At 41.7% G+C, this 18,717-nt stretch overlaps 2 protein-coding genes across 2 annotated transcripts in view; both read left to right on the forward strand.

Moving 5' to 3' along the window:
* Positions 1-2,608: 2,608 nt before the first annotated feature.
* On the forward strand, positions 2,609-8,217 carry LOC133956857 (protein FAM83A-like). Its single transcript, XM_062392201.1, has 6 exons — positions 2,609-2,900; positions 3,016-3,147; positions 3,329-3,435; positions 4,263-4,430; positions 5,674-5,798; positions 6,033-8,217. Exons 1-6 carry the CDS (start codon positions 2,609-2,611, stop codon positions 7,363-7,365), a joined length of 2,157 nt encoding a protein of 718 aa, XP_062248185.1. The 3' UTR covers positions 7,366-8,217.
* A 3,490-nt stretch (positions 8,218-11,707) lies between these two features.
* lamb2 (laminin, beta 2 (laminin S)) overlaps positions 11,708-18,717 on the forward strand; it is a 45,357-nt gene continuing 38,347 nt past the window's right edge. Inside the window, exons 1-2 of the mRNA XM_062392313.1 lie at positions 11,708-11,848; positions 12,342-12,409. Coding sequence (XP_062248297.1) covers positions 12,379-12,409 — 31 coding nt within the window. The 5' untranslated portion in view covers positions 11,708-11,848; positions 12,342-12,378. The remainder of the gene's footprint in view (positions 11,849-12,341; positions 12,410-18,717) is intronic.

The raw sequence follows: 18,717 nt of genomic DNA on the forward strand, positions 1-18,717 counted from the left end.
TCATATTAAATCGACTTAAGTATCAAAAGTATCTGGTGTTGAAATGTACTCAAGTATCAAAAGTAAAAGTACAAGTACAACAATTTTAAATTCAAAGTGCTTTTTATAGTAGGCCTACACAGACACAAAACAACCCCAAATTGTTCTCTTCAGGATTTATTTAAACTGAAATTATAACAACAATATACATATAATGTATAATTTTACATAGTTTCTCTTTTGTTAACAGCCTGAACAGCGCTAGTACAGAGAAGAAACAAATGGAAATGTTTTACCTGTGACTTTCTGTTCTTAAATGATTCACACGCAGGTTCCACATATGGCAGCATCGGAATTTACTTGGACAAGCCTTTCGAAAATTCAATCCATATTCTGATATGTTCAGTGGAACGAGGCAGGACTTAGTGTGCAAGAACACAAACGTAGGGCGATAAGTGCATGTATGGAATTTTATTTACACAATCAGAAGTTTACGAAGGAAATGTTCAAAACCTAAATTGGCCACAAAACCGAGAGTGCTGACAGGCTGGTAAGTTCAGATACAACCAAAGATCCTGAGTACAAAGGGACTGCAAGGTTCTATCAGGTAGGCAGGCAGGTAAGACAGATACAGAAACAGACCGACAAAAAGGTCAGCCCAAAGGTCAGGCCTGTCGCAGGCCCAGCTTAAACGCCTCGAGTATAGTTGGTTACGCCTCAAATGTGTTTTTTCTTCTCCTGGAGATCCTTGACCTGCTCTGTTATACAAGCAGTAAGAATATATTTTTAACAATACCCTATTTGCACTTCTTTATGAATACGAAGTAGAAAGTACAGAAATTTGTGTTCAAATGTAGTGAGTAAAAGTAAAAAGTCATCAGGAAAAATCAGTACTCAAGTAAAGTACAGATATGTGAAAAATCTACTTAAGTACAGTAACAAAGTATTTCTACTTCGCTACTTCCCACCACTGGTAAACATGTTTTCTAAAGGATCGAGGTGGCGATGGATCAAACAGCTTAAAAAAGACATCTACACCTTTTAAATCCTAAATAGTGTGTTTTTTTGAGACATGATGACAGACATCTGACAGGAATCTGGATATCTGTGATAGAGTGGAATATATTTGATCATATATCAAATGACAGTTAATGATGACCTTAATTGGCAGCGTCACAGCGTGTATCACATGCAAGCCTCCTTTTATTCAGCTTTATAGAGAACAGATGGAGTGAAGATGTCATACAACTCTTTACTGCCCACTAGTGGTTACAATAAGACACTTGGAATTGCTTCTAATGAGGTTTCTAATCAAGAGGCTGAGATGAATCTCATCTATATATTTAATAACCTCATTGACTCTGAAATGGTATTCATCTAAATTTGATCAAGTATTAGGTTTAGTACTACAGACTACCAATCCCATCTTTGGAAGCATTGGTATAATCATCTCTAGGTTGGACATTACTACATAAACATGTGTACAAATCTTTGCTTATCGGCTATTGCAAATATTTTATTTCATGTATATTCTACTCTATCTAATGTGGACTCCGAGTCTTAATAATAAAAGACATCATCACCAGATGTCCCTCACCAAACAACAGAGAAATGTCGAAGCATTGTGACAGAAGGTAATTGGTGACGTTCTGACAAGGAGGTGGTGATCAGAGTGGAGGTCACATGATATTTCAGGAGTTGGAGCGGGGAGTAGTTAATTAAGTTTTTATTTATTTAATTAAAAAGGTTATTCACGAGATGATTATCTATTTCCAATATACATAGAATATATATGCTTTCTTAAATCAGAGGAATTAAGTTTTAATTTGAGAAATGGAGGAGTTTGTTACAGGGGGTTCATTATCCATGTTTCTGTATTTTTTATTTATTTTTAATGAAAGAGAGAAGGTAAAAGACAGATTGAACCAGAAATGTATTTATTGTAAAACCACCTGTGTGTGTCTGCTCCTCGCTGCTCTGTCTGGGTGTGCCTGTAACTCTGTGTTTGCCTTCTGTCAGATCCAGGTGCTGTTTGACGTGAGCGGAAGAGACAACCATCCTCGTTCCTGTCACTCATTCTTCTCCATCTCTCCACCCATCTTTTATCTGTGCTCAACTGCGCTGACTCAATCGTCTCAGGACATGGAAAAGGAAACTCCCAAATTGAGGTGTTCCACTATCCTTGACGTAGTTAGTCAACTACCAGATGAAAGATAAGATAAAAACGTGTCATCCCACGCTGGGGAAATTCATTTGTTACAGCAGCAGACAGTCAGAGTGAGGTAGGTTATTGCGATATGTCTTCAAACCAAACTTCCCTGAATTTTCTATCTCCTCTAGCACATGATGCCATGCCCTTACAGATTAATAAATAATTGTATGATCCCATCCCCCCCTGTGTATTCTTCTGGAAAGGTGCATAAAGCCTTAAGCACCAAACTGTCACTTCTCATCACTTGTCAAACCATCTCGCCCTAAGGTAGGGGCGTGCCATTTTCTCTTTAACCTCTCTTGTCTTTCTGAACTAGCAGTTAGTTTTTAGATGTCATAGAAAGGCAGGTTTCCTAAAGGCTCTGAGGGTGATACACAGCAACAACATCTGTCTATCTACAGTTTGAACTTGACCACCATGGATACCAGCAGTGTGTCTGCGTTGTGGTACAGGAGGTCAAAACCTCAGGGAAAGTTAAGACGAAGGGTTCAAGATCTCCGCATCCCTTCCTCCTGTTACAGTGACTTTATCGCCGTCAGACCTGTGCTGGACCTGAGTCACAACGAGAGCGTCCGGCTGGCGGTGGACAGCCTGCTAAGCTTGGGCTTACAGGGATACCAGGAGGTGTTAAAGGCAGAGGGAGAAGCTGACTTTCTTTCAGAGCTGGAGAAGGATTACATCCTGAGAAATGGAAAAGAGGGAAATGCAGGTTGTACATTTTCTTCCTAGGTACAGTTTTAGCAAATTTCTTCTTGTTTTTCCAGCCTGTTGTGATCAAAGATGACTTATTCTTAATGGCTGTGTTGTTTCTATTATCCACACAGCTAGTCCTGGTGAGTCTGATGGGGATGACGACACAGTGTTAGAGGGCTTGTCAACTGGCTCCCAGTCTGCCACACAGTGCCCTGCAGTGGCCACAGGCCACGGTCAGGGTTTAGGACAAAGGAGCGTCAGAGGTATTCATAAGAGCCGAAACCCATTTTATTACTCCTGCTTAGCTGCTAACCTTTATATCTGAGGTTTTAAAATGCTGCCAACACATTTGTGAGTCATTACAAAAAGTACTCTTCATCAAACCAGTATTTATTCTTTTTGTTTCTTGGTGCCATTTCTGATCATGATTTTTGATGCTTCCAGCTGGTGTCCGGGATGAGCCCAATGCTGAGGTTTATTTCCAGTCTGATGGTAGAGGAGGAGCTGGTATGAAGGACCTGGTCAGAGAGTTCATCAGGAAGGCTACACTGGTAAGCTAGGTGTGTGTGTGTGTGTGTGTGTGTGTGTGTGTGTGTGTGTGTGTGTGTGTGTGTGTGTGTGTGTGTGTGTGTGTGTGTGCATTTGTACTTATATCTTTGTGGCATTTTGAACATAGACCTTATGGAATGAGAACATTTCAGCCAGTCCCCACTTTTATTTAAACCGTTTGAGGGTTAAGATTGGCTTGTAGGGTTAGGATACGCTTAAGGGCTAATCATTCAGTGGTGGTTAAGTGGTAAAGTTAATCATCACAACCTATAAGGGTCTAAGGAACGCGTTATGCCAATGAGTTTCCTCATTAAGATTCAAGATTCTGTTTGACTGTGTGGTCCCAAGTTGTTGAGACCTACATTTATTTACACAGTCACATTATAGAGGTTTGGAGACGAAAAGCAAGCCTGCATAACGTAAATCATTAAATATGAAGATAAATTCATTTTTACTTTAAGGTTATGTTTAGGTTAAAGTTTAATTTAAGTCAAATAGTATTCAAGGGGTAATTAAGAGTAAGGACTGAGTAAGTCTCAATGTTAGTCAATTTAATGGGTGAGAGAGAGAGAGAGAAAGAGAGAAAGAGAGAAAGAGAGAAAGAGAGAAAGAGAGAAAGAGAGAAAGAGAGAAAGAGAGAAAGAGAGAGAGTATTTTCTGTGATTCTATGTGCATGTGTGTGCATTTCAAAAGGAACATGACATGCGTGCCTCTACATGTGAATATGTCAGTAATGTTCTTATTTGTTGACAGATCAGCTGAAAGATCGAATGCACTGTGAGTTATCTGTCTGACTCGCACGTGTGTGTGTGTGCGTGTGTGTGTGTAGGCCCTTGCCATTGTGATGGACAGCTTCACTGACGTGGAGCTGCTCTGTGATCTGCTGGAGGCCAGCAGGAAGAGGAACGTGTCTGTTCACCTGCTGTTGGATCACTCGAGCCTGAACCTGTTTGTCACCATGTGGCAGGACCTCAAACTCAACAGCAAAGACTTCCCTGTGAGTCTACTCATCTTCATCTCTCCACCAGGCCCAGCTCTATGTCTGCATCGCTCCACATTTCTGTAGATGTTGTTACAGTGAGGTTTATACTAAACAGCATAAAGAAAATAACTATGCTGAAGCTTTAGTTATAAGGCTAAACTTGAAGTGAACTACAGCATCAGACCTCAAGAGATCCTATGTGTCATTTGGTAATCTTCTTGCTCTTGTAACGACGACAACCAGAACACCAGACCAGCAGAGGTTCTCTACTGCAGCAGCTCACTCTAGTTGACCTTTTATTTCAGCATGGTGCAGATTTACTGACCAAACAGCCCGTGCTTTGAAAAGCTGGGGACTCTCTCTGGAATTACACTTCTGTCATCAACACATGTATTCAAAATGACTTGGGAAATTCTGCTAGACCTTCATGTGGGCTGATCAAGAGCAAACATTTTTACCATTGTTTGGAATCTAAATATTTGACAAGACAATTTGATTTAGAATAAATGCAATATTTTTTTACTTCAGCTGTAACTGTTATAATGACAAACATGATTAAATTACACTATACAGCACAATATTTTCATTACCATCATGCTAAAATATTTAACATAGTACATACAAAATCTTGCCCTTCTAACAAGTTTCCAATTGGCTGCTGCAGTCTCCAGCTGTTTTACAAATATCTATACAATGTTCAATGCAAAAATAACTAAAGGTCTCGTTGCCATAACTCCATGACACCAAAACACAGAATTGCAAACACTGTGAGCCAATCACTTTGAGAAATATGTGAATAAACACAGTACAAAAAGACCCAACATTTATGGCACATGGCATCAATATAGAAGTTAACACAAGACGACGCTGAGCACAATCATGAACCAACAGGACATTTTGTAGATTGAATTCTCACAATGAACTTGGCCACAGGGCATGACAAAAAAAACAATTCCAACTAATACATATGTAATTATAACATTTTAGTTTTTATGAACCATTTTACTAATTCCACATCAGATTATAATACACAGCTTTAACCTTACATCAAATGAATCATTTAATCGTTTAATCATTTAATGCGTGAATAAAAATGTTGCTTGAATTTTTTTTAGCAATGTCTAATTATTCAGACAATTCACATAATTTGTAAATTCGAATTACATAATGTAAATGCTGTAGACCAAACTGCCACTTTCAACTGTGACATCATCTTATCTGGCCACAGTGACGACAGCATCGTCTTGTGTTTGTCTAGAAACTGTCCGTCCGCAGCGTCGATGGACAGACCTACTGTGCCAAGACAGGCAGGAAGCTGACAGGTCAGGTCGCTGAGAGTTTTATCATCACTGACTGGACCGAGGCGCTGGCTGGTTCATACAGGTACGCACACACACACACACACACACACACACACACACACACACACACACACACACACACACACACACACACACACACACACACACACACACACACACACACATACACACACACAGGTCTTTTGCATGTCTGGTCATTGTGAACTTTAATGTATCATTTTACTTTTGTTGCTCAACAATTAATAATCCAGTGTGTGTGTCTGTGTGTGTGTGTGTGTGTGTGTATGTGTGTCAGTTTTTCCTGGCTGTCATGGCAGGTCCATCGAAGTCTTGCTGTTCTTGTAAAGGGCAGCGAAGTCACACCTTTCCATCAGGAATTCCACAGACTCTACTCCAGCTCCAAACCAGTGCCGGGCTTTGTCACATTTATCTCAGAGTCTCTCCCTCTTTTCATCACATCACATGCAACTCAGAATGATAACACTGATAAGAATATATCCAAGTCCCGCCAGGCAAACACAGTGTGCCACTGGGTTCTGACTGGAGATGCTTCAAAGACCAAGACAACTGAAAAAATGACACTTTTATCAAACTCAAAGAGCCCAGAGTGCAACAGAGGAGATAACTTGCCTTTACAACAGGCAGTTACAGGTACACAAACACACTCAAAACCTCCAGCTCTGTATCCAGAACACTTGGGAAATCCTTGTAGAAAAACACATGAGGAACCTCTGGAGAAGAATAGAAACCAGCTACAGGGTCATTCAGAAACTATCGGTCAGACCCAGGTCTCATACTTTCAGTCTCAGTCTGCCGGCCTTACCATCACCTCCGCAGCTGGAAGGAATGCAAAGGTTCAACAGTCAGGCCTTTTTCATGCTGGTAACCCCACACACAGACAGCAAAGGAACAGCACTTATCAATGTACTTTGATGGAGAATTCCAATCTTGATCGTGACAACCCTGTTACCGGAGGACTTCTAGCTCAGCAGAGGAATAGAAACAGACTGACCAGGCCTTCAGGGACAACTGCAGGTCCCAGCACACAAACAGCACAATGGAACTTCTCACCCAACCCCAAACAAAAGATGGAACATAAATCTGATAATCCCAAACTACAGTCTCCTCCTACATCACAGCAAAAACAAGCAAAGACAGACCCTCAGTTCCTTTTGAATCTTTCAAGAGGACACACATCTGGAACCAGGAGGCAATATCAGCACCAGAGTCAGCACCAACCCCCAAATCATTCACACCAACCACCTGAACCCACACGTTCAAAGTTTACATTAATAACTGCGGGAAATCGGCTCCAGACACACCCAGATCTGCTCTCACCAGGGACAGGAGCCAAGCTGAACCTACAGCCCCATGCCTCCCAGCAGGAGAAGCCCCCACCCAGGCTAAACTGGCTGCTCCAGATTCACACCGCAAGACCCAGGCCAGTGGCCCGAACCAGCTCCTTCGACACCACCTATTGGACGGGACAGAAGAGGGTGGGACAGCCGGGCTGGAGGCCAGCTCCTGCTGACATGAACGCATTACTTAGAAGAAGCAGGAGCTTGACTGAGAGACGCACATCAGGATTAAAAGGAACAGGACTGGATCCAAACATGACCAGGACTTGACAAATACACACACACACACACACCCCAACGAACGCAAGATATTGTTTTACAGGTCAGTGCAAAAGTGTATCGACATTCTGTATAGCTTATGAAATATTATACTTTTGTGTGTAGCATTATACAGTTTTGTACAAAAATAGAAAAGCTTTAATTATGCATCAATCAATTACTTTGGTTTGCTTAATATTTAATCTACAAGGCCGGGGAAATGTTTTCATTGGAGATTCTAAAAATAAAAAAATTATATTCAAATGGATTTTACTTGTATTTGAAATCTTTGCTCTCTTTATAGGTGTTTCAGTTCTCAGGTAATTTGACTTCGGGAGCTACTGTAAGTTTCTCAACACCCGAAATAACTCCACTATCCTTAGATGGGAGGTGTTATCCAGCAACCAAGTTACAACTTAAATGGTTGTGTTAAATCTTTATAATAGTCTCTGATCGGTATAAATTTACTTTAATATTTCAGCTACAATGTTTTTCAAGCATTTAGACATTCAAACTATCAAAATGACAATGTTTCCTATCTCAATGCCAGAGTCCCTGTCATGAGTCAAATTTCACACAGTATGAAATGGATGTATGTATGTCTTGGTTGTTTGGTGCTGAAGAATCTCCCAGTGCAATTCAATTTTCATCAAGAATCATGTAACATTTTTATTGTGATTTATATTGTGCTATTGTTTTTTTTATTATTAAAAGCTAATATTTGACCTTAAGTAGTGACTTCCTAGCCTAGTGACTTCCAGTAATAGTGCAGTGTCCCTTCTAAACCTGTTTGTGTGCAATGTTCTGTTGTCTTGTCCCGTGTTAAAGCTCTGGACCTACCTCAGAACTATTCCTTGTTATAAGTGAGTCCTCTTCAAAAGTTGTAAAAAAATTTCCTAAAATAAAATGAATTTCTGTTCACACTGTTCTCGTGTGTAGTTTGTATATACATTTCGGATGATTAAGGTTGTAATTTTTTTGTACATGACGTGTCTGGCATAATCTTCAGACCCAAATTCACATCTTTTCAAAATAAAAGAAATTGAGCTCGATAAAATGCAGGCATCCAAAACTAACTTTGTGCTTCTACTTTTACGCCAAAAGGTTGAAGGCTAAACTAGGACATTTTTCCTTCGATATGAACGTTTCTGTTCCTCCTATGGTTTTGTGTCTGTGCAGATTTGTGTTGCTACCCCTCATCTGGTCGTCAGTGGAGGGATTTAGTGCATCCTGCTTGAAGAGAGGTAACACTGTCATTCCTAATTTTGACAAACCCAGTTAGGCCTTGATGGGGATCATGGGTTGATGGGGATCATGGGTTGATGGGGGATCATGGGAGAGGGATTTGGTTCGGTTGTAAAACCTTTGAACATGAGGCATTATAGTTGTTTCACTGTTGAACAGGAATGCATTGGGTGAAAAGTGAGGTTATTAAGTGAAGCAATCATAGGGAATAGACCATCACTGTGTCACGAGTAGGGGACTTTCTGATTTAGGTGTTTGCTCTGTTCTGCCCTTGTTTTCAGTAAAATGTGGAACCCATGCTCTGTACATTAGACCTGTTTATCCTTGCTCACAACTCTTAACCTCAACTGCACTCCTCCAGTTCAAGCTTAGTGCTAAGCTCAAATTCAACATGTCATTTTTTTGGTCGATGTGACAGTGTCTTGTCACGTGGTTGAAGGTGAATTCAGTTTCTATGATATGATATGATGGCGGTGTGGGTTTAAACTTAAATACTGTTAGCATGTTAAATGGAGCATTAGACTCAGAGTACCACTGATGTGTAGATGATAGAGGATGCTGGTACATCTGCTGATATTTTAGCCAGATCTAAAGTTGAGCTCAATAAGTGGTGAATAGAAAGTTTACTCTTTTTTTTCTTTAGGTATATATATGTATATATGTGTAATATCCTTATCATTGCTACAGTGGGCTGTAGCACTCCCCAGTGACAAATGCCAGTAACTGCATCTGGATCATACAAGAGGATCATAGATTTTAGTAGTAGTAGTATCAGCAGGCAAAAATATTTTCAGATTTTTTTAATATATTTTTATACAGATTTTATACTATTTTATTTAACCAGGGAGGTTTCATTGAGATATAATAATTTGCCAGAAAGTCCTGGTCAAGATAGGTAGGATTTAATTTACTGAAAACCATATTTGTTGCCTGTTATATAATGCTATACAATTCAAATCAATACAAACATTATGAATGTTGTGCTGCATTTAATATGACAACACAGCTTAAACTGTGCAGGTTGCTGAGTCCTCATGCTTTCCCAGCATCACCCTGATTTAAAGCTCCTGAAAACACTGGGCGAGCAGGGAAGAATCCAAATGTTGGGATCATGAACCCTGATCAACCAGGCTTTCTTTCTTGTAACCAAATGATCAGCGCCTGCACTTCCACTCATTCCCCTGCTGTTCTCTGCAGGCTTCGGGCTCCTAACAAAGAGAGGCTGTCCTCCTGCAGCTCAGGGAATGTGTGTAAAATGACAGAGATTTACAGCAGCCTTTGTCCTGCACATCAGTCGTCTCAGCACCGCAGCGGCCAAGGCTCAGACACCTGTATGAACCTGACACTGTGTTAAAGAGAGCGAAATGAAAGACTGCACCTGTACACTTGTGTAATTGAAGCACATAGAGGATGAATAGAATGGATCATATGCAAACTACATGATGTCTTTTGTTCCTGCCCTGAAAACAGACCTGAGTTTTTGTTTCCCACTCTGTCTTACTGTCCTTCCTGAGAGAAACTGTCCCAAACACCTGTTGGATGAAGCTGCTGTTCTCAGGCCGAGCAACTTGAGGGCGAGGGAGGATCTGTGACCTGTACGCGGGCACGGCCTGCAGGCAATCAAAAGGAATCTAATCCGTCCACCAGGGAGCGCGCATTCCTGCTCAGTGTCAGGCGTGCACAGCGCACAGACGGAGGCTGGAGGGAAAACATGTGGTGGGACCACAGAGGACCACCTGTCCAAGGCAAACATACAAGTCAACTGTTGTTTCTCAGCACATATACAGAATGTTAAGACTGCACCCCCACATGCTGAGTGCCATTACCCCCCCTCTCTGTGCTCCGGACTGAAGAAATATTCAGACAATACATACAGTATCATATATTGTATTGCATTATATAGTGTATAAATATACAAATATATATACATATATGTATATATTACCATTAAATTATTCTATTGTTGTTTTATAACAGATTTGTATTTCTTTACGATAACTTATTGTATTGCATTGTACTGTACAGTATATATATAAACCACCGAAGTATTATATTATTGCTATATAACTGGTTTTGTTTCTGTATAATATTAAATATTTTCACGTGATCATCTGATTGCTACTGGATCTTATCTTAGCATCCTAGCTCTTTGGAGGTAACACTGGCTCAATTAAGACACATTATTTCAATTGAATAGTAAGCTAATGTTATATTTCAGGGCTGGTCGAGTGTGCCCATACCATTCGGTTTATATACACTTTGAAGCTTTTTTTTTGTTTTAATCATTTATTTTTACAAAAGCTGGACATTGCCAGTGTTTTCTTTTCACAAACCTTTGTAGCTAAATGTGTGTTTAAAGTGTAAAATATCAAGCCTCAACTACTTTCATAGTCTTAAGGTTCGATTACAGCATTTCAAGAATGATGTCTAGTTTTCCTTTTTTTATGGTTTGGGCCTTTTCTTCAAATCCCTAACATCAGTATTTCTATCAGCCCCCAAAACTCCACATCAGTCAGATTATAGTTGAAATAGGCAGTGAGCTTCTGCCCAGTTACTATTTGTTTTTTTTAAATGTTTCATCTTCATGCTCGGCTTTGTAAGATGTTTTCTTGCTTGATCTTTACATATTGTTAGTGTCACTAAAATGTTGTCAGCAGTCAGACTTCTCTTTTGAAATTCTCAAGTCAGTACATTTCTCCAAGAGTCATTGTGGTCTCCTTCGCTAAAGTGACTCATTATCAGTGATATGCATCAGAAAATGTAAAAAGTAACTAGACATTAGGGCTCGAAGAGGGGCGGGTTTTGGGGGCGTGACTGTTTGAATATCATGAATGACTGACAGGCAGCAGACAAGGCAGAGTTAGACTTAGGGAAGCTAACGCTGCATTCACATCGTGTCGACTCACTTGTCTACAGTTACTCTTATTCTGTGGGTTGGTTTTGTTCTAAGTTTGTTTCAGTCCGTTTCGGTTCTTTCCTCCGACCCCACGGGGACTCGAACCTGCGACCATCTCGTCAGCGGCACCGCCTCCCCGCCTCCCCGCCTCCAGCACCGGCTCCGCTCCGGGAGTCCAGCTCGGGGTTTCCGGCGGAGGGACGCAGGAGTTGCGGACTGTACTCCGGGTAAACACGCTGCTCAGCTCCGCTGCCTCAGTGTCCGTTAGCTCCGCAGCAAGTGGAGCAGGAGGGAGAGAAACACCGTCTGATACCGAGCACAGAGTGGACATCTGGACCAGCAGTAGCCGAAGAGGTGAGTGAGGAACCAGGAGCATGTTAAACCCCTCAGTGGCCAGAGCACTGAGGGGTTTTATTTCAACATGAACCAGTTTAAACAGCTCGGGAGGTCTCACCTAACCAGTGGTTGAGAATTAAACTGAGTAAAAACTGAATGTGGTTTAAAAAACATGACTCTGTTTGACTCTGAGCTCTTTATGGGGACCTGAAGTTTGTTCCAACTTTCTCAAATGTATCTCATTAATATCTGTAAAACCCACAGTGGAACAAAGTGACGTTCCTCAGGTGCACATTTAAAAGCCTGATTTAAATCATTAGAAATGTCGGTATAATAACTAGTCTTTTATAAGTAACGGTAGCTTATTGTGCAGATTCAGGGAATGAAGCAGTCTGATGGCCTGTGGGAGTACCCTGAAGGAAACTTTTAGAAACGTTTCATCACTTTGAATGATATAAGTACATGTGAGTATAGTTGTATATGTACTGATCTGAACACTGTGATGCGGCAGGTTGCCTCCAGCCCCATTGGTCTGTGTGCGCTCAGAGATGCGGGCCTCGCTGTTGACGCTGCTCTGCGGTGAGTAAAGTCTCTTCCACTTTGAAGTCTCTCCCTGTTTTCTGCTCCATAATAAATCCTCAGAAGTCCTCCAGTGAACGAAGCGTCTCCAGGTCACTGGGCTTCAGTCTGACCAGCATCTGGAACATTATAAATTCGTTTGTACTGATGTCTGTAGAAGTTGAGCTGGTGATTTCACTGCACACTTATTGCATTATCTTGTAGTCTAATGATTTCAGGATCCAGGGCAGTCCATCAAGGGAATACTTTGAAAAGAGGTCTTGTCTCAGTCCACTGGGGGAAGTCGCACTGGTTTTCAGGAGAAAAAGATTTGACCAAAGCTATTTTCACCCCTCAGACAAGATAAGATAAAATGTACCTTACCAATTAAAATGCAGCATAAGGAATAGCAACGCAAGGGGAAAATATAGATAAAAATATCAAAAAATATAGATACCAAATGCAATAAAGTAGAAATAATACTATATAAACAAGACTATTTTTTCAAAAGTGGACAATATAGAGATGGGGATCAAGGTTGTTATCGTGCAGGTTGTCCATTTGTAATATAACCTAGAGTGCCATTTGTTTTCCTGCGCTTGGTTTCTTCCCATGTTATGGGTTCATGCATTTAACTTTAAAACGCGACCGCGTATGCTATCGTCACTATGAATACTCAGTTCCTGCACTCTAATTCACTTGGTGGACAAGCTTAGGTAAAGCAGTAGCCTGAACATGTCGGATGTGAGGCCGGGGGCAGTGTCAGCTACTGGGTCTCCCTGTGTGGAGATAAGATAGCTGATGTTTCTTTTTTAGCGGCCCTTGGTGCCCTCCTGGTCTCTGGGGTCATCCCTGCCTTTCCCTGTCTGTCTCTCCCTCTCTCCCTGTCCCCCTGCGGGTGGCGTCTCACGGTTTATGGTCCTCCTAAAACAGCCCAGCTGAATCCACAAATAGGGCCACTCCACTCCATACCTATACCTACAGCACTGCTCAAGACCTCTCTGGATGTGTGTGTGTGTTTATGTGTGTATGTGATAGGAATATGGTAAATATGGGACCTTATCTGATAAAGGCTTATTTTAATTGGATTAGTTGCATTAAAAACACTCATTTAAGTCAGAGAACAACACTGAAAAGTTCATAAAAGTATTTCTTTCTGACACGTGCCCCTCTGAGTGCACTTAGATCTATCAGCCAGCTCAAGATTTATCCGAGTAACGACCCTCAATAAAACACATCCTAATGCATTTGTTCCCTGGAGCTAAAAGACAATGGGCTCATTGCTCCAGTTAAAGTCTGTTATTGCCTTCTGTTACCACCCAGAGTGTCCCCCCACACTTCACCTCCCATCCCCACTGCTGCTCCTTATGAAAAAGCTCAGTGCTACATGTTGCTAAATTTGTTTTACAATATCAGTTGTTTTTCACTGGAAAGCGTACATCATAAGAAGGTCGTTGGATGCAGGTGCAGGGTCAGAGACTTATCTTCAGTTTAGTAATTTCGTGAAACAAGAGGAAGGGAGTGAGGAAAACAACGTCCTGAAACAACATTTTCTTACTCAGGTTTTTCTGGTGGTATGATCAGATTCTAAGTCTTTTTCTGTTTATGTGAGACCAGTTTTGTGTATTTCATACATTTTTCTGCTATTGGTTTGAAGTGAACCAGCTCCAAACTTTTTCTTTTGGACCATTGCACACTTTTGTTGGATAGGGACTCAATGACATGGCGAGAGTAGAGAGAGAGTGAGAGAGATATTTGAAGAACAACCTGCAACTGAGTCTTTGGCTGGGGGTGAAGCAGGGACATCACAATTCATGGTCAGTGATTTAATCTCTTCATCGCAGCGGCAGATATTTATCTGAACGTTAGGTAGCTGCACTTGTCCATGTGTCTCAGTGCACAATGGATGGACAAGCAAAAAACCCACCTCCTCTCTGTCTCAGTGAATCCAACGGTCGCACACATCGTCTCTCCTGACGTTGTATCAGTAGCATAGAAACTCTACCATTTTTGCATTTTGGTAATTGCAGAGACCCGAAGTTTGCTAAGTTAAAGGGTAAAGGGCAGAGATGTGAAAGAATGTGGTTGAGGATTTTAAGAAAATGTCTGGAAAGGAATAAGAGTCAGAGAGAGAGATAGGATCAGCTGAGTGAGCATTAGAGGAAGCAGTGGAGGAAACAGGAGACAAGGATATGTTTTAGAGCGGGAAGGTGAACAAGTGCGTCTGATGTCAAGTGTGTTTCAAAACGTCACACACTGTCATTACACAGATAGGGAGCTGTCTGTTCAGACTGCGGACGCCTCCGAGGACGAGCTGCAAGGTCAAGGGTCCAAACCCCCGGGTCAGAGACGGGGTTAATTGGAGTGTGTGTGTGTGTGTGTGTGTGTGTGTGTGTTTGAGAGACAGAGAGAGAGAGTGAAAGGTCTCAAGCTGATGACGGTGACAAAAGAAGCAGCAGCGCCTCTATTCCTTTCTTTCTCTTTTCACTTTCTATTTCTTTTCTTCTTTCCTGGGGTGGGGGTGGAAGGAGGACCTTTAAGAAACTGATTGAGTGTGTGTTTGTTTCTGTGTACATGCATCTGCAGAGATTCTCTTGAACAAATGCAATGTTAAGATAAAGGTTGCCTATTGACATTAACTTTTTAGTAGTCAAAAAGTTTACTTTTCCCCTCATTAAAAACAGTTACGACTACGTAGCAAATTACTTTTCATGAAGTTGCGTGGTTGAGTTAAGCTGAGGGAGGAGCCAGCTCAGTATTCTTCTGGAGGACGGAAGGAAGTGGGAAGGATAGAAGGACGGGAAACTTAACATGAAACAGGATCAGGGTTTGCCTCATGATGCAAAGTAAATCCTCTGTAATTCACCTTTCTTGCAGGTCTGTGTGTGTGTGTGTTTGTGTGTGTATGTGTTTGTGTGTGTGTGAAGGGGTGGGGGTGGGGGGTGAGCCAGTGTGTTCCTGAGGCCTTTGTAAGCACCAGCCTCCGGAAATGTGCAGATACCAGAACAATAGTGCGGTAAAGCCTACCACCGGCACTAGAGAGAGAGTGAGAGAGAGAGAGAGAGAGAGAGAGAGAGAGAGAGAGAGAGAGAGAGAGGCCGAACAAGATAATGGGTTGGATAGAATGCGGACAAAGAGAAAAGAGAGAGAGAAAACTTTAGGCAGAGGGAGAAGGAGTGAGCTGAGAGAGAAGCAACAGGTCTGTTTACATGAAAAGACGGTGAGCTAGGTTTCCCCGTCCTGTTGGCAGGGGCTTTTCTGGATGAATAGAGGATTAGGAGATAAAGGAGGAGGAGGAGGAGGAGGACTTGAAGGGCAGGAGGAAGGGGCAGGGAGGAGGAATATGAAACAGAGCTGGTCACATTGAAAACAATGGGGTGGCTGGTACTCTGGTGACCCCGAATAGAGCTGCCAGGATGCTGACAGTGAGGAGGTGAACAGTACCATAATAAAGACAGTAACTAGTGAACTGAGTGTTAATAGTGCAGTTGTCAACTATTGTTTTTTAAAAAGTAAATCTACATACACACTGTTGAAACACATCCTAATACATCACAACAATATGGCCTGCTTCACCGACGACATTTTGACATGTGAGTGGTGTAAAATATATAATGAGGGCTTTTGTCTTCTATTCTGCGCTTGATTTTAACAATGCAGTCCAAATTACTGTGGCTGTCTGAAGGATCGTTTTTTACCCAGAAACACTTGAGTCACTTTCAAACATGAAAACTGGACATTTTCCAGAGTGTTCCTTTCACATATGAGGAGTGAAGCAGGAGATTGTCTGGGTCACACGAGTTGACAACACAAAGTCAGAAACGAAGCATCATGAAGGCCACTCACTCACTGTGACATTTTTCCTGCTGCCTTTCCCATGGTCTAACTCTGATGAGTTACTAGGGGGCTGGCAGGAAAAGTTACGCAAAATGTTCGGAGCAGGGGACTCACATTTATGTTCTCACGTACAGTGCCCCTGGAAAAATTCAGAGTTCAGTGCGGGTCTGAAAGCAGCTGTAGATGATGTATTTTAGGAATTGGGAACCCAACAGTGCTCCACCGCAGTTTAAACAGTATAAGTAAAATGTGATCAGTGCTTTACTTTTTGTCAGATGGTTGAAGAGGGATTTTGTGTGTCCTAACAGACCAGACACAAAAAAACAACCTAGAGAGAAGAGAAGGAGGGAAAAAATACACTGTAGTGTATTGTTATTACACAAGGAAATACAGTCAGGACATGAGAAACATTTAGTAACATTCTGCATGCTCTGCTGCAGTTTCACTTTAACTCTGGCACATTCACTTTAAATTCATTTGATTCCTGAAGGCCGCAGGCCAAGCCTAATAGCAGGGGAATAACAAATTGTGTTGTACACTGAGGCACTTCCACACGTAACAGACAAGCAGCAATTACAAAAGAAGGAAGGAATAAAAATGGGAGGGAGTCACAGAACAAGGAAGTAAGAAAGGAAGGGAAAAGGAGGAAGTCAGAGAACAAGGAAGTAAGTAAGGAAGGGAGATAAGTTGAAGTCTGAGAACCAGGAAGGGATTGAGGGAGTGAAGGTGGAAGGAGAGAAGGAATTAATGTTATTTTCTTGAGTTATTTCAGACTCTGATTTTTTCATAAAAGACGGGGTGACCTCTACCCACACTGTGTGGTGGTTTCATCTTGTAGCCCTGTAATTATACACACACACATACACAGACACAGACACACACACACACACACACACACACACACGGACTAATAAATTGTGTGGCTTGTAAACATAGTCCAGCTGTCTTGTGTGTGTGTGTTGCAGGTCAGTGTCAAACACACTGACCTGCGATTTGGTTAAAAGCCTGCATGTTGTTGTAGTGTAACTTTAGCCTGAAGTAGCATCATGTTTTATAGATTAGACAAACACTGTCGGTGGCAGCCATCTTGGTTGCTAATGAAAACATAAAATCAGTGCTCCTCTGTCAGTCATCATATCGAAAACCATGTGTTTGTCTGTCCATCTGTGGAAAACATATCTTGAGAACCCATCATCTAATCGGCTTCACACTTGGCATGTGCTATTAAGGACCCAAAGAAGCGCAGCGCTGGATTCAGTGCGTTTTTTTTAAATATTCATAAATATTGAATAAACAAGCGACCAGCGCTCTGTAGGAGCGGCAGCAGGGAATCATCAAACTTAGTTAGTTTGTCGATCTTGATAACATTCCATCTACAACGGCTATCAAGGGCTCTGTGGACTGAGTCCAGGAACAGGTCTTTACTTTCTGTGGCTCAATCCCTGCACTCGTTTTTAAAATGCAAAGAAGTCCTTTCCAAAATTTCTTGGGAAAAACACATCCAGTATTGTTTCAAGTAGTTTGTCAGATTTGTTTTCTCCTACTCTCTGTCACCTCTCACCTCTCTCAGGGTAAACATAAAGCCAACAGACCTCACACACACATACACAAACACACACACACACACACACACACACACACACACACACAAACACACACACTGCCCTGTGTAGCTAAATTATACATTTCTCTAACACAGGAAGACAATTCCACCATTTCATTTTCATATTAGTCACTATAATTACATTCTTGACCCCACAAATGCTTCACAACACAAATATTCTGTTAACAATTTAAAAAACACAGCAACAAGTATTTGTAATTAAGTACAATTGTGTACAAACAACAAAGAGCAAGATTATTTTAATGTTCTAAACTTGTGGAAGGCATGCAGGGAACAAAAGCACACATGCAAACATGACAGGCACATGCCCGGAGTATTGACAAGTCCCCCGTGTCCGGTAGTTTTGTCTAAGTGAAGCCAGATTTTCTCCAGCAGTGGCTCTGAGTAGCACCTACAGCGAACACATCTGCACTTTGCTCAGCGCTCGCTCGTCTCTCAGAGCAGCTGCTTAGCACCCGGGCAAACACACAACCTCGTAATCACTAACCAAACCCGCTGCAGCTCTCTCTGTACGGCTGAGTAACCGATGGATAGGCCGGTTGCCCGACCGGCTGCACCCAACATCTGCCGGCCATGTGTAGCTCTTATTTGGTGGATTAATTCAGCTTCGGGCAGCATGTTACCGGTAACTGGCTGTAGAGGAGAATTTTACAGATACGATCATCGTAATCATTTAAGTCCCTTTGCACTTCAAGTCTGTAGCTGCACTCTTGTCCCCTTGTTTGTGGTGGTCCCACCATTAGCAGAAGTTATTGATAGATCTCTCTATAGAGATAAGGACCGAAAGATCATAAGATATTGACATAGAAATATAACGGGCTCAGCACGAGTTTTTTAAGACTGTGTCAAAGTTATTTGTAAAAATGTT

Source organism: Platichthys flesus, chromosome 7 (assembly GCF_949316205.1).
Source record: "Platichthys flesus chromosome 7, fPlaFle2.1, whole genome shotgun sequence".
Classification (NCBI taxonomy): domain Eukaryota; kingdom Metazoa; phylum Chordata; class Actinopteri; order Pleuronectiformes; family Pleuronectidae; genus Platichthys; species Platichthys flesus.

Coding starts and splice junctions, on each gene's coding strand:
- LOC133956857 (XM_062392201.1), top strand. CDS start 2,609: ATGGATACCAGCAGTGTGTCTGCGTTGTGGTACAGGAGGTCAAAACCT. Junction 3,148..3,328: donor AGGACAAAGGAGCGTCAGAG/GTATTCATAAGA, acceptor TGATGCTTCCAG/CTGGTGTCCGGGATGAGCCC. Junction 4,431..5,673: donor TCAACAGCAAAGACTTCCCT/GTGAGTCTACTC, acceptor GTGTTTGTCTAG/AAACTGTCCGTCCGCAGCGT.